General features: G+C 37.6%; 1 protein-coding gene across 2 annotated transcripts in view; it reads right to left on the reverse strand.

Annotated features, from left to right (window-relative positions):
- MRPS28 (mitochondrial ribosomal protein S28) overlaps window positions 1-14304 on the reverse strand; it is a 167948-nt gene extending 153644 nt beyond the window's left edge. For both annotated transcript variants that reach the window (XM_053558591.1, XM_053558590.1), the window contains exon 1: window positions 14067-14304. In XM_053558591.1, coding sequence (XP_053414566.1) covers window positions 14067-14276 — 210 coding nt within the window. In that variant the 5' untranslated portion in view covers window positions 14277-14304. The remainder of the gene's footprint in view (window positions 1-14066) is intronic.
- Between the last annotated feature and the right edge of the window lie 1349 nt (window positions 14305-15653).

Raw genomic sequence — 15653 nt, forward strand, 5'->3', positions numbered from 1 at the left:
CTTGCTGCGCGTCTGGTTACTTGGCCTTGGACCAGTAGCAGTCTGCAGACCAGGGGTTAGGGACTGCTGCTTTAGAGAAAAGAAAAGTATAAAGGTTAGAAGTCAGATCTACTAAACAAAAAAAAAAAAAAGAGTATCAGAGAAAGAATAAATGAAGGTAAAATAGAAACTTTTATCCTTCTTATTCTTAATTGATCTAGCAGGTAACAGTTTATCCAAGAAGACTTAATCTCTAATGCGCATATGCTTAACAATGGCCAAAATACATGAGGCAAAAACTGGTAAAACTGCAAGGAGAAATAAATGAACCTATTATTATAGCAGGAGACTCTAACACTCCTCTGTCAAAACTGGACAGATCCAGCAAGCAAAAAAACGTATCCAACAAATATAGTTGAACTCAACACCACCATAAATAAACTGGATATAATAAACATCAATAGACTAATTCACCCAACAACAGAGTACATATTCTTCTCAAGTGCATGTGAAATATTCACCAAAATAGACCACATTCTGGACCATAAAATACACCTTGACAAATTTAAAGGAACAGAAATAATGCAATGTCTGCTTTCACACAACAATGGAATTAAATTAGAAATCAGTTAACAGAAAGATTGCTCAAAAATCCCAAATACTAGGAAAGTAAACAATACATTTCTAAATAACACAAGAGTCAAAGGAGAAACCTCAGGATAAATGTAAAAATACTTTGTGTAAATAAAAATGGAAACATAATATCAAACTTAGCAGGATACAGTGAAAGCAGTGTTTAGAAGGAAATTTTTTTTTTACTTATACATATTTAACTAAAATAGAATAGACATAAACCAAAAAGAAGAAAACAATCAGAATAAAGTGTCACACTGCCGGTTCGGCGCCTGTGGCTCAAGCAGCTAAGGTGCCAGACACATACACCTGAGCTGGCAGGTTCGAATCCAGTCTGGGCCCGCCAAACAACAATGATGGCTGTAACCAAAAAATAGCTGGGCATTGTGGCGGGCGCCTATAGTCCCAGCTACTTGGGAGGCGGAGGCAGGAGAATCGCTTGAGCCCAGGAGCTGGAGGTTGCTGTAGCTGTGATGCCATGGCACTCTACCTAGGGCAACAGCTTGAGGCTCTGTCTCAAAAAAAAAAAAAAAAGTGTCACACTGCCATTTTGTTTACAGGGAAGAGACAGGAAACGCAGTAGATTACCAGGAAAACATTGTAAGATCATCCCAAAGTAGCTAGATTACTTAATGTTAAGATTCAATGCCAAAATTAAGTACTATCCCACTTAATCTACAAATGAAAAAAAGGACTCAAAAGTTCATCCTGTTTAGTATAAGAATTTTTACATTAAATATACAGCAATTCATTTCTCAGAAATTGATACTGGCAACTTTTATAAGAAAGAATCTTTGTTTCCATTATGCATTGACTAGAAAATCGCAAATGCAACTAAAGCAGCTATGCTATAGTAGCTCAGTAAGTACCATTCCACAGTCTGGGTTAGTGTACATTTCAGTTAAGACAGAACTACATGGTAGGTTTTAGAAAGGCAGCAATAATTACAGGTCCTCAAACTTTTTAAACAGGGGGCCAGTTCACTGTCCCTCAGACTGTGGGAGGGCCGGACTATAGTTAAAAAAAAAAAAAACAACTATGAACAAATTCCTATGCACACTGCACATATCTTATTTTGAAGTAAAAAAACAAAACAGGAACAAATACAATCAAATTGCCTCATGTGGCCCGTGGGCCATAGTTTCAGGACCCCTGGATGCTTAACCTAGTTAAGGCGACAGTTCAAGCACAGTAAGTGAAGGTAGTTAAGATTTAATGACAATCATCACAATCTCTTGCAACCTACACACACCTGTATAATGCTTATATTGAATGAAACCAGTGTTCTTAATTGGTATTTTACACACACTTTTAAACAGAACTAAAAAAAAAACCCCACTATCAAAGGCAATCACTCTAAATGTACTTGGTTACATGTTAAAAATGCAAATATACATAGAACTAAAGTAACATGAACAGCACTACTCATAACGTAAGAGAAGGTGATTGTTTCTCACACAAAGCTAAGCCTGCATCAGTCATCCTAACCACATGGCTTGTAAAAGCATCAGGTTTTTCCAGCAGAGAAACTATGCTAGGAAAGTCAGTAAAACTCTTGAAAGTTTCACATCTGTAAAACCAGGATAAGGCTACAACTATCTTGAAATCTGAACAGTTATCAGATGAGACGGTAAGATTCCCAGCCATCATGTGAAACGGAAGGTCCTCATGCAGCATGTGCTTGCTGGCTCTGGGGAAACTTCATGTTCATAATATGAAGTTGCCAAAGAAGGTTTAGAGGGAATTTATAGCATCAAATCCATATATTAGAAAAGAGGGAAGCTCTAAAATCAATCACCTAACCTTCCACCTTGGGAAACTAGGAAAAAAAGAAAAACCCAAAATTAGCAGCAATAAATAAAAAAAAAAAACAATAAAATTGATAAGCCGTCGGGCTAAGTAGAAAAAGAAAAAGAGGACACATGTTACTAATATCAGAAATGGAACAGGGGACATCAGTGCAGATCCCAAGGACATTAAAAGGATAATAAAGAAATGCTATGAACTCTATACCAACGAATTTGATAACCTAGATTACAAGGACCAATTCCTTATTACAAGGACATAATCTGCTAAAACTCACACCAGAAGAAATAGACAATCTGAATAAGCCTATATCTATTAAAAAATTGAATCGCTGGCAGCGCTTTGTTGTGGGTGATCAACAGCATGATGTGATTGCTTTAAAATATTTTCTTTACCCTGTGCATTTGTTCTATGCTCTTTTCTGTACTTAAATCAAGTTTTACAATAGAAAAATAAAGATGATTATTTTCTTTAAAAAAAAAAAGAAAGAAATTGAATCAATAATTAATGTACTTCCAAAACAGCAAGCACCAGGTCCAGATAGGCTCACTGATGTAGTCTACCAAACATTTAAAAAATTATACCAATTCTCAACAATCTCTGTCAGAAGACAGAAGCAGAGAGACTACTTCCTAACTCACTCCATGAGGCCAGCATTACCCTAATATCAAAACTACACTAACACATTACAAAACTACAGACCAATATCTCTCATAAACTTAGATGCAAAATTCCCCAACAAATTGTTAGCAAATCAAGCAGCATATTAGAAGAATTATATACCACAATTACTGGGATTTATGCCAGGTTCAACATATAAAATTAATTAATATAATCTACCACATCAGTCAATTAAAGAAGAAAAACACACGATCATATCTATAGTTGCAGAAAAAGTGTTTGAAAAAAATCCAACACTCATTGATAATAAAAACTCTCACTAAACTACCCTGTTTCCCCGAAAATAAGACATCCTCCAAAAATAAGACCTACTTACAGGAAAGATAAGACGTCCCCTGAAAATAAGACTTAGTGCATCTTTGGGAGCACACCTTAAAATAAGACACTGTCTTATTTTCAGGGAAAACAGGGTAGGAATAGAGGGGAACTTCCTCAACTTGATAAAGAATATCTACAGAAAACCTGCAACAAACATCATACTTAATGGTCTGATGAGAAACTTGTAGCTTTCCCACTAAGCTCAGACCAAGGCAATAAAGTGCCCACTCATCATTGCTTTCACCATGGACGGGAAGTCCTAGCTAATAGAGTAAAACAAAATAAAATAAAATAAAACAAAAGTTATACAGAAAGGAAAAGGAAAAATAAAACTCTTTTCTTCACAGATGGCATGATGGTCGATGTAGAAAATCCAAAAGAATCAACAGAAAAACTTCTGAAACTAGTAAGTGGTTATGACAAGGTTGCAGGAAACAAATACACAAAAAACTATGTGGCCAAAGTATTGCTAGAACCATGAATGTAAATGCTGAAGTCAACGAAAAGGGTAGGTGTGAACTGGAAAAGAAAAAAGTTGTGAAGCAGATGCTGAAGAAAAACTTGAAAAACTTGAAAAGATTTCTATCAAGGAGCGCTTTTAAAGTCTTTCTAACAGAACAGTAGTCTGAAATGGTACAAAGAAGCAAGAACCACAATGACTCCTCTTTTTCTCACAGTCTTGAGACTCATCACACCCTACACTAGGGAAGGCCAGAAAGGAAGCCGCATTATGGAGAGAAATCAGGAAAGCAAGCAAGAAATATGTCTCCACTGCTCTTTAACATTGTAATGGAAGTTTTAGTCATGGCAATTAGGGAAGAAAAGGCGATCAAGTGTATCCATATAGGGTCAGAAGAGATGAAACTTTCGCTCTTTGCAGATGATATGATTGTATATCTGGAAAACACCAGGGATTCTACTACAAAACTCTTAGAAGTAATCAAGAAATACAGCAGTGTCTCAGGTTACAAAATCAACATTCATAAATCAATAGCCTTTATATATACCAACAATAGTCAAGCTGAAAAAACAGGTAAGGACTCTATTCTATTCACAGTAGTGCCAAAGAAGATGAAATATTTGGGAGTTTATCTAACAAAGGATGTGAATGATCTCTATAAAGAGAACCATGAAACTCTAAAAAAGAAATAGCTGAAAATGTTAACAAATGGAAAAACATACCATAATCATGGCTGGGAAGAATCAACATTGTTAAAATGTCCATACTACCCAAAGCAATATACAATTTTAATGCAATCCCTATTGAAGCTCTACTGTCATACTTTAAAGATCTTGAAAACATAATACTTTGTTTTTTTTTGCTGGGGCTGGGTTTGAACCCACCACCTCTGGTATATGGGGCTGGCGCCCTACTCCTTTGAGCCACAGGCTAATACTTCGTTTTATATGGAATCAGAAAAAAACTCAAATAGCCAAGACATTACTCAGAAATAAAAACAAACCTGGAGGAATTACGCTACCAGACCTCAGACTATACTATAAATCGATAGTGATCAAAACAGCATCGTACTGGCACAAAAACAGAGAAGTAGATGTCTGGAACAGAATAGAGAACCAAGAGATGAACCCAGCTACTTACCGTTATTTGATCTTTGACAAGCCAATTAAAAACATCCAGTGAGGAAAAGATTCCCTATTTAACAAATGGTGCTGGGTGAACTGGCTGGCAACCTGTAGAAGACTAAAACTGGACCCACACCTTTCACCATTAACTAAGATAGACTCTCACTGGATTAAAGATTTAAACTTAAGACATGAAACTATAAAAATACTAGAAGAGAGTGCAGGGAAAACCCTTGAAGAAATCAGTCTGGGTGAGTATTTTAGGAGGAGGACCCCGCCCCCCTCCCCCCAGGCAATTGAAGTAGCTTCAAAAATACACTACTGGGACCTGATCAAACTAAAAAGCTTCTGCACAGCCAGGAACACAGTAAGTAAAGCAAGCAGACAGCCCTCAGAATGGGAGAAGATATTTGCAGGTTATGTCTCTGACAAAGGTTTAATAACCAGAATCCACAGAGAACTCAAATGTATAAGGAAGAAAAGAGCAAGTGATCCCATCATAGGCTGGGCAAAGGACTTGAAGAGAAACTTCTCTGAAGAAGACAGGCACACAGCCTACAGACATATGAAAAAATGCTCATCATCTTTAATTATCAGAGAAATGCAAATCAAAACTACTTTGAGATATCACCTAACTCTAGTAAGATTAGCCCATATCACAAAATCCCAACACCAGAGATGTTGGCGTGGATGTGGAGAAAAGGGAACACTTCTACACTGCTAGTGGGAATGCAAATTAATACATTCCTTTTGGAAAGATGTTTGGAAATCACTTAGGGATCTCAAAATAGATCTGCCATTCAATCCTATAATTCCTCTACTAGGTATATACCCAAAAGACCAAAAATCACATTATAACAAAGATATTTTGCACCAGAATGTTTATTGCACAGTCCAATTCACAATTGCTAAGTCATGGAAAAAGCCCAAGTGCCCATTGATCCATGAATGGATTAATAAATTGTGGTATATGTACACCATGGAATATTATGCAGCCTTAAACAAAGATGGAGACTTTACCTCTTTCATGCTTACATGGATGGAGCTGGAACATATTCTTCTTAGTAAAGTATCTCAAGAATGGAAGAAAAAGTATCCAATGTACTCATCCCTACTATGAAACTAATTTATGGCTTTCATATGAAAGCTATACCCAGTTATAACCTAAGAATATGGGGAAGGGGGAGAGGGATAAAAGGGAGGGGGAAGGATGAGCAGTGGGAGGGTGATTGGTGGGATTACACCTGTGGTGCATCTTACAAGGTTACATGTGAAACTTAGTAAATGTAGAATATAATTGTCTTAATACAATAACTAAGAAAATGCCAGGAAGGCTATGTTAACCAGTGTGATGAAAATGTGTCAAACTGTTTATAAAACTAGTGTATGGTGCCCAATGATCTCATTAATGTACACAGCTATGATTTAATATTAATAAAAAAAAGTGGGAGTTAGCTTTCTGAATGAAAACAAGAGTTAATAAAGATCTACAAATAGTGAAAACTAACACTGACTAGGGAATCATAAGAGTCTGATTAGCCATGATCAGATCATCTGACCACCCACAAATAAAATGCATACAGAACATGTGCATCTTTAAAGAAATGTACAGTATTACTTATTAGCATATTATAATACTGACAAAAACCTATTTTCCCCAGAGAATTCTACCTACTTCGACTCACTCTTTCACTGTTTTTATGGTCATTTCCTCTAAACAGGCTTTGAAAATGTGAGACTCCATTGTGAAACTGAACATTTCAGAAGATTTTTATTACTCAGAGCTAGCTCTCCTAAAATTCTACCATGTGACAATAAGCTGGCATCATGGTTAAAACCAGAAACTTTTTTCAACATTCCTTTACATATAGTTTTTAAAACACTGGTGTAATTTTTAAAGTTGTCAATAAAACTGGTAAAAAAAACAAAAGGTTAAGTAAAACCATAAGATTTTGCTACTACAGTATATGAACTTAGTGAACTTAAAACGTACATGAAAAATTATAGCATTTTCTTCTTTATTAAAATAAAAAAGATAAACATTTATATTTTATTTGTTCAATATTCCAAAAGGACTAAACACCTGACTTTAAATATGCTGTTTCTGAAATGGTCTAGTATTTTGACATAAAAATATCAATAAAAAAATTCGTGAAAAATAACATTTAAAAATATCTGCATGAAATCTAGCTAATTTCCAAATAAGGTAAAAATCAGTATTTTTAATAAATAAGCTCAAAGAGTAAAATGTTCTATTGTGTGGCTCCCAAAAACTCTGAAAACCTTTTTTTTCAAAGTACTGAAAAGTAATATGCCACCCTCTACTGTTAAATAGTAATAGGCATAAAAAAAAAAATAGTAATAGGCATAAAGCAGAAAGATCAATTCTTTGCTCAACTATTGCCACCTTGTGGCTATGAGATGGGTTATAAGCTACAGCTGCCAACGGGCTTAACAGCGTTCCACAAATCTATATTGTTTAAGTTACAAAAGAGGAATTAAAGTATCTGACTTAAAACATATCATTAGCAAACATTAAAAAGGAGAGATTAAAGTATCTGACTTAAGATGTATCATTAGCAAACATTTATCAGGTCTTCTATACATAAATATGTGCTGTGTTGGTTAGAAAAATTAATAGAACTTGTACCTACCCTTAAAAAAAATGAACTAGGTGATGAAATAGATGCATAAGCCAAATCTAAATATGGCAAACTTAGCCGGGCATTGTGGCGGGCGCCTGTAGTCCCAGCTGCTTGGGAGGCTGAGGCAAGAGAATCACTTAAGCCCAGGAGTTGGAGGTTGCTGTGAGCTGTGTGAGGCCACAGCACTCTACAGAGGGCCATAAAGTGAGACTCTGTCTCTACAAAAAAAAAAAATAAATAAATAAAGAGTAGATAAATGAGCATGAAATAAGTATGGAACCTACAACCTCCTTACAGAACAATGGCACTACAGATCATTTAAATCTGAGTTCCCTTTAACTAGCTGCATCAGTGAAATACCAGGATAAGGATTTCATGATGCACTGCCCTTGATTACATTCCTGGTTATTGGGGGGGGGGGAGTTCTTCATAAGGATAATTTACCAAGCGTCATCATTTATTTCTGAGGTCCACGTATATATATGCCTGAACATAAATTAAATTAATGAGTACAACTTTAACTTTCATCACCATATACACATATTTTTAATCCAATAATCAGCCATGGGAGGTGTTATTTTTCATTTATAATTATTCAATGATCAAACTAAATTTTACTGCAATTTATATCAACAAGTGTATACTCAAACTCTACTTGTGTGTAAATCACTTTCAAGGGATGAAAAGGGCAATTAAAAAATAGCCCCTGATCTCCAGGAGCTAGATAGAAAACAGTATAAAATATGTTCATAAATGACTTTAATAAGAGTTGCAGATATTCAACAAAGGTAGTATAATACAAAGCCCTAGGATATTCACAGAGTGTCACCTAGTCGGTGAGATCACAAACACCTAAAAGTTTTTACAATAGGCTTTTCAGGCAGGAAAACTAATTCCAAGGTAAAGAAATAATGCTTTTTTTAGGGAACAGCAAACTTTATCTCCAAAAATATTCTTAAGCAGAAACCATTTTACAAATATACTCTTACATAGAACCCCAAATGGACATCTAAATATACATATTGGGCTGGGTGTGGTGGTACTCTGGGAGGCTGAGGCAGGAGGATCCCTTGAGCTCAGGAGTTCCAGACCAGGCTGAGCAACAGTGAGAATCCATTTCTACTAAAAATAGAAAAATTAGCCAGACATTGTAGTGGGCTCCTGTAGCTGAGGCAGGAAGATCACTTAAGTCCAGGAGTTTGAGGTTGCTATGAACTAGGCTGAGGCCATGGCTCTTTAGCCTGGCTGACAGAGTAAAACTCTGTCTCAAAAAAAACAAAAAAGAAAGAAAAAAGGAGAATTTTATTAGTATGTCCGTTTTGTGAGTTGAAATTGATAGCATTACTGTATTATGAAGTCAAATAATATGAACATTGCAGTTCTGATAAAAATCGAAAACAGGGATAATAACCTCAGTTTCCAATTTCTATATTTTGTTTGGTTGATCAATATGAAGAAAATCCACCCGTTATATGCCCCTTATGTTGATTAAGGGGATAAAAAAAAAAACAGGCATTGTACTAACTAGGAGTTTACTACAGACAGGCCATATCTATCAAAACTCAAATGTGTGAAATAAAAAAAAAAAAACTCAAATGAGTGTACACTTCTGCCCAACACAGATCCTACAAATATACTCACATTAAGTATGCAAAACTGTAAATGTTACTGTAACACTGTCTGTGGTAGGAACAAAAAAAAAAAAACAGGAACAACCTAAAAACTCATTAATGAAAGCCTTTCTGGTTAAATAAATTGTGCTGAAAAATAAATAAATAAATAATGCTGCATCCATATCATGAAATACCAACCAAATATTTTTGTAATGAGGCATTTGAAATAAGAAAAAATACTCAAGTCATACTTTAGAAATAGCAGTTTTTAGCAGCAGCCACTAAATATACTAAGTGCTCATTAAATATCAAGCATTTGTGTTAAATTTAAATAATGATTCACTCAATCTCATAATGATCCTATGACATAGGGTTTCCTTTCATAAAAAGGCAAAGGAGATATACAGGTATTAAGTACTTTTTCAAGGAAACAGCTAGTAAATGGTAGTAGAAGAACCAAGACTAAAATCAAGATCATCTGAATCTAGAATTTGCACTCAAATAATAATACAGTTCAAAATATTACTTACAATATGAACCAATTCGTGTTTTTAACTATTTATATGTGTATGTATATATATAACACATATGTATGTATATATATATAAAACTCTGGAGACATGCATAAAAACACTCTCTAGCCTTGAGAAAGTTAAGAAAAAGAAAGGGGACTTTTATATTTCACATAATAATCTTCAGGGTTATTTAAATTTTCTTTCTAAACAAATACTAGTTTTATAATCTATAAATAATTAGCTTAATACATTTTTCAAAAATCCTAATCACTCAAGTAGTATTTATTCATCTTGCAATCTCAGGATATTCTTTTTCTTTTTTAATTTTTAATTTATTTATTATTAAATCATAGCTGTGTACATTAATGCGATCATGGGACACCATACACTGGTTTTATAGACCATGTGACATATTTTCATCACACTGGTTAACATAGCCTTCCTGGCATTTTCTTAGTTATTGTGTTAACATTTATATTCTACATTTAGTAAGTTTCACATGTGCCCTTGTAAGATGCACCCTAAGGATATTCTTCAATTAAATTGATTCAGAAACTTCAAGAGTAAAGAATTTTTTCACAAGTTTAATCCCTGTTAACACCTAACAACTGCTCGTATTCCTCATCATATGTTAGGAAAGCATCAAAAATCTCCAAAAAACACTAAAACTAAAACTAATGTAGTAGTTTTAGTTTTATTACTCTTACATTTATTTTTGCTCAATTATTACTCTGGCTAGAGCACATTTAACTCAAATAGTTGAGCTAGTACAACTGTTTGTGAGCAGTCATACACAGATTACAATTCAAAGACAGACCAGGAATAACTGAAGTTCAAGTATACATTATCTGTACTATTGATTCATTCACACACATTTGGCAAAAATTTACTGAGTACCCACTATTGGTCAAGCACTGTGCTAGGCAATGGGGGCATAACAAAATAAAAGAGACCAGGTCTTGGCCTTCCTGAAACTTACTCTCTATTGGGTGGAAAAGTCAGGAAACACTTTATTCTGATGTGTCACATGTTTCTTTCCCACCACAAATTAACATATTATTAATTACCAATGTCCTTAAATCTGAGATTAAACTGGATAGCATGTGCAAGGTTTGTTTGTTTAGTTTTGGGTTCTTTGCGGTGAAAAACTTGATTTTATCCTCACGTTGAATGGCACTGTTCAACTGCTAGTTGAAGCACATACGTACTAACATTTTAAAATATTTTATATGCATTCTTTAAAAAAAAATAAAGAAGCTTTAAGGCAGCCCCTGGAGGATTATGTCTGCTATCCCAACACTTTGGGAGGCTAAAGTAAGAGGATCAGTTGAGCTCAGGAGTTTAGGAGTTATGGTGAGCCTCTGATTCTGCTACCCTACTCCAGCATGGGTGACAGAGCAAGATTTTGTCAGAGAGATTTTTAGAGTAGTTTTAGGTTCACAGCAAAATTGAGAGGACAGTACAGAGAATCCATATACCCCTGCATCCACACATTTATAGCCTCCTCCATTATCAACGTCCACCACCAGAATGATAATCTGTTACAACTAATAAACCTACGCAGTTTGATAAATTGAAGTTTATTACTGGGCCAGGGGCAGTGGCTCACGCCTGTAATCCCAGCCTTGGGAAGCTGAGGCAGAAAATCGCCTGGAGCCCAGGCATTCCAGGCTACAGTGAAGTATGATTGTGCTACTGCACTCCAGCCTAGACAACAGAGCAAGACCCCATCTCTAAAAATAAAGTTTAGCTAATTATTTAAGAAAACCATGCGAGTTTATTCAAAGTACTTTACAATTCTTCTTGAAACTGTTCCTCAAAAAGCAGAAGGCAGAGGAGAAATGGCTAGAGCCACATAAAAGCTCAGATGTGTTGAGTAAAAGCTTACTCTGCATTAGTCACGTACAGAGAACATTTCAAATGTATTTTTTCATGTAAACTTCCCAACTACAGTTAAGAGTATTAACTCCACTCTGAGTAAGACAGCAAACTCAGATAGGCTAAGTAGTCCCAAGTCACTCAGCTAGAAAGATGGCACAAACCTGTGTCAGGCAGGGTCCCGAATGCTGGCAGGACTTTGATGCCATGATGGAGAGAGGTAGTATTGCGTATTTAATCTTACAGGCAATGTAAGTAGAGGTTTACAGGATTACCAAGGAAGGCAAAAAAATCACCTCATTATATCTGATTATAGAGCCCAACTTTAGGAAGATAACTTGGTCCACCGTATGTGCAATGACCTGAACCAGGGAGCAAATGGAGTCAGCAGTTATCAACTAAGAAGTAGTAAAGGGGTCCACCTAACTCTAAATGCTTCAAGTAAACTTGTTACAACCTGGCCTCCTTATACCTTCCATCTCAGGGAATTTTCTTTCCATTAAACCAAAATGTCAAAGAAATATGAACCCACAGAGTAAACCAAACATATTCACCCTCCATCTAGTAGAAAAATGTTTTCTAAACTGTATTAAGTAGAGAACAACTGCCCAGGCAGACTGTTCAGCTAGAGCTAGACAGAGCTAATCTAATGGATGTGCTGGTGTTAACAAGAAACACCCCAGTTTTCTCCTAAGAAAACTGAACAGCCCAATTAAACTGTCTTAGAAAAAAAAAGGAAAGGGAATCCTAGTTCCTCTTAAATACTTTGGTTATTTCCTTCATTAAACAAACATTATTACTGATTACCATGTGAAACCCTAAGAGTGACATTTTGAGTTTCGAACACTTGGAATACAATTTTCAATCTTGCCACAATTAGGTCAGCAATTAAGAATTTTTTATTGAGGTTTCTGAAGGTGATTGGAATGTGGTGTGTATAACAGTAGAGGGTGAGTGAGAAATGTTGGAAGGTGAAAAACAGGGAAATTCCTTTCCTATACAAATACTTGGAGGAGGAGCACTGAATATATTTATATGCTTCCTACCTTACTGCACTTAACCCTCAAAGCCCTGCCAAGGATGAGTCTAAAACTCAACCCTTAAGTGGCTTCAGGTCCGTCATAGCTATTTTGTTGAGATTTTAAGATCTCTCCTGGTATGATAGGCAGAATTAGGAGTCTACCCACTCCACACACAAAAAACAATGTCCACATCCTAACCCTAGAATTTGTGAATATACTACCTTCCTTAGCAAAGGGGAATTAGGCTGCATTAGGAATTAGGTTGCTACTCAGCTGACTTTAAAACGGGGATTATCGGAGTGGGCCAAATGTAAATACAAGAGATCTCAAAAGTAGAAGATGCAGAAAACAAGTCATCACAGGCCTTCAAAAGCTGAAAACAGGTAAGGAAATACATCCTCCACAGGCCTTCAAAAGCTGAAAACCGGTAAGGAAATACATCCTCCCCAGAACCTACAGAAAAGAACACAATTCCTTGATTTTAGCCCAGTGTCTTCACACATCGGACTGCTCACAATCCTAAAAATAATAAATTTCCCTGTTGTTTTATAACTGTGAGAATGTGTTACAACATAAAATAAAAAACGAATATACTAGGCTCCTTCTAATCCATGGATTTTAGGAAAATTCTGGTAATAATCACTACTAAAATGATCCTATAACACCAGACATTATCATTCTGAACTGCTCCCTAGGGAGATAAACACAAAAATTGAGTTTATTTTTATATAATCCAATTTCTTCTTTGCTGAAACTAGTATTAGAAACTAATATGGAGGTTTCTAGTCTTGTTTATTTCTTCCACTTCATTTATTTTTAATTTTATGGTATTTTACAAAAGTATTGCTAAGGTGGAGGAAAACTTTTTTTAAGCAATCATACACAGAAAAGGAATGTGAAGCCCTAACAGTTTAAATCACTTGCCCAAATTAAGATAGTTATTTTCTCATCCATCTAGCTACTGAAATTAGTAAATGTTTAGGAAGAGCCCTGTATTCCAGACACTCCAGCTCTATGTTGGCGCTACCGCGTTTAACAAGGCGGAGCAAGAGTCCTGCTTCTCTCCAGGACGAGTCCAATTCGCCAGGAGGCCCAGGAAACCTCAACAGCAGCGGTCCCCGTTGATTTCCCTCCCACTGGCACTAGCCCTGGGAAGACGTACGAGAAGCAGTGAGCACAGAGCCAATCCAGTAATAAATGTCGTACAAACGTACAATGAATGGAAGAAAATCATCAACCACACACGCGGAACCCAGTAACCAGCCCCTGGGCCACGATACACCCCAACTCAGTAACAGTCCCACAGATCCGAGATCCACTCCCCAGCCGGGCTCCGCCCCGACTCTAGGCCCCGCCTACTGCGTCACGGGCATAGCTCCCGAAGCTCCTCACCTGTCCGAGTTCCGCCTTCCGCTGTAGCTCCGAGTGCCGCTGTAACGCGCTCGCGAAGCCGCCTGGGCGCGTCCTAGGCTCCTTAGAATCAGCACTCCTACTTTCAGAGCCACTCTCAGTGCCTGCGCCCCGAAAGGGCCTGAAGGAGAGAAACACCCGCAGAAAATGGCTTTCGGCAAGCACGCCACGGGTCCGACACAGCGCCGCCATGACAGTTTCGCAACCTCTGACCTTTGGCCTCCCCTCCGCAAGCGCGCGGGTTGCGGGGCGGAGCGATAGCAGGCCCGCCCACCTGCCGCATGGCAAGGACGGCCGACAGTGTGGTGTGTGTAGTACCGGGGGAGGGGGGAAGACTTAAACTGGAATTGGTGGGTTAAATTGCTGGTGGCAGGAGGTCCGCTAAAATTTGTGGGAAGCGCCTTTAACTTGCAGTAATGTCGCTCCCTTATCCCGGGCATTCGTTGGTTCTGATTCCACGTTTCTGCTTGCGCTACGCGCCTGGGTATCTTTCCCTAGGTGGCCGCCTGGCTCGCTCCCGAGCTCACGTTGGGTCTTCGCTCAAATCTGAAGTTCTCCTTGCTCACCCTACTTAGAATTGGGACCGCCTCCCACCACACACACCCCCCCTCTATCCGGCTCTTCTGTTTTTCTCTATACCACTTACCATTTCCTAATTCGCCATACAGTTTACTTGAAGTAATCTTTAATGTGTATTCTTCCAACTTTGTAAGTTCTGTGGAGATAGGAACTTTGCCATTGGATCCCTAGTACTGGGCGCATGGTAGGGCTCAATAAATACTTGTGAAACTCTGGACCCAAGTTTGTTCTGTCAAGCTACTGCTGCGGCTAGTCCAGCTACGTTACCAAAGTTGTCTTTATGAGATGTTTTGTCACTTCTAAATAGCTACTATCCCTTTCTATTAAAGAATGAATTTCGGAAATGTGCCTAAATATTGCACCCCTTTTCCCTCCCATTGTTAACCCCCAGAATTTGTATGCCTTCTTTAAAACTGGGCCTACACTAAATCTCAGGAACTGTTTACGAATTAAGCTTTTATCTGGCAGTTTTATATTTATCCCTGGTGTGGGGAGGTAACACACGCTGCACACCTTTAGAGTTCAAGTATTGCCTGACATATACTAGGTGCTCAATAAACACTTGGGGACCCCCCACTGGGGTCCGAGGGTGTGGTTGATGTTTTTCTTCCATTCATTGTACGTTTGTACATTTATTCCAGGATTGGCTCTGTGCTCACTGCTTCTCGTATGTCTTCCCAGGGCTAGTGCCAGTGGGAGGGAATCCAATGGGGAGATGAGGAATTCTGTTAGTTTTGGAAAAAGGTCTTGCTCTTGTCTACTGGCCTATTAGCAGTGCCATCACCATAGGTCACTGCAACCTTAAACTCCTGGCCTCATGCAGTCCTCTGGCTTCAGTCTCCCCAAGTAGCTGAGACTACAGGTTTGTGTCACCACACCCAGAGATGGGGTGTGAGGGGTCTCGCTCTTGCTCAGGCTGGTCTGGAACTCCTGGCCTCAAGTGATCGTCCTGCCTCTGCCTCCCAAAGTGCTAGGATTACAGGCTTGAGC

The sequence above is a fragment of the Nycticebus coucang genome, chromosome 13 (genome assembly GCF_027406575.1).
Source record: "Nycticebus coucang isolate mNycCou1 chromosome 13, mNycCou1.pri, whole genome shotgun sequence".
Taxonomy (NCBI): Eukaryota; Metazoa; Chordata; class Mammalia; order Primates; family Lorisidae; genus Nycticebus; species Nycticebus coucang.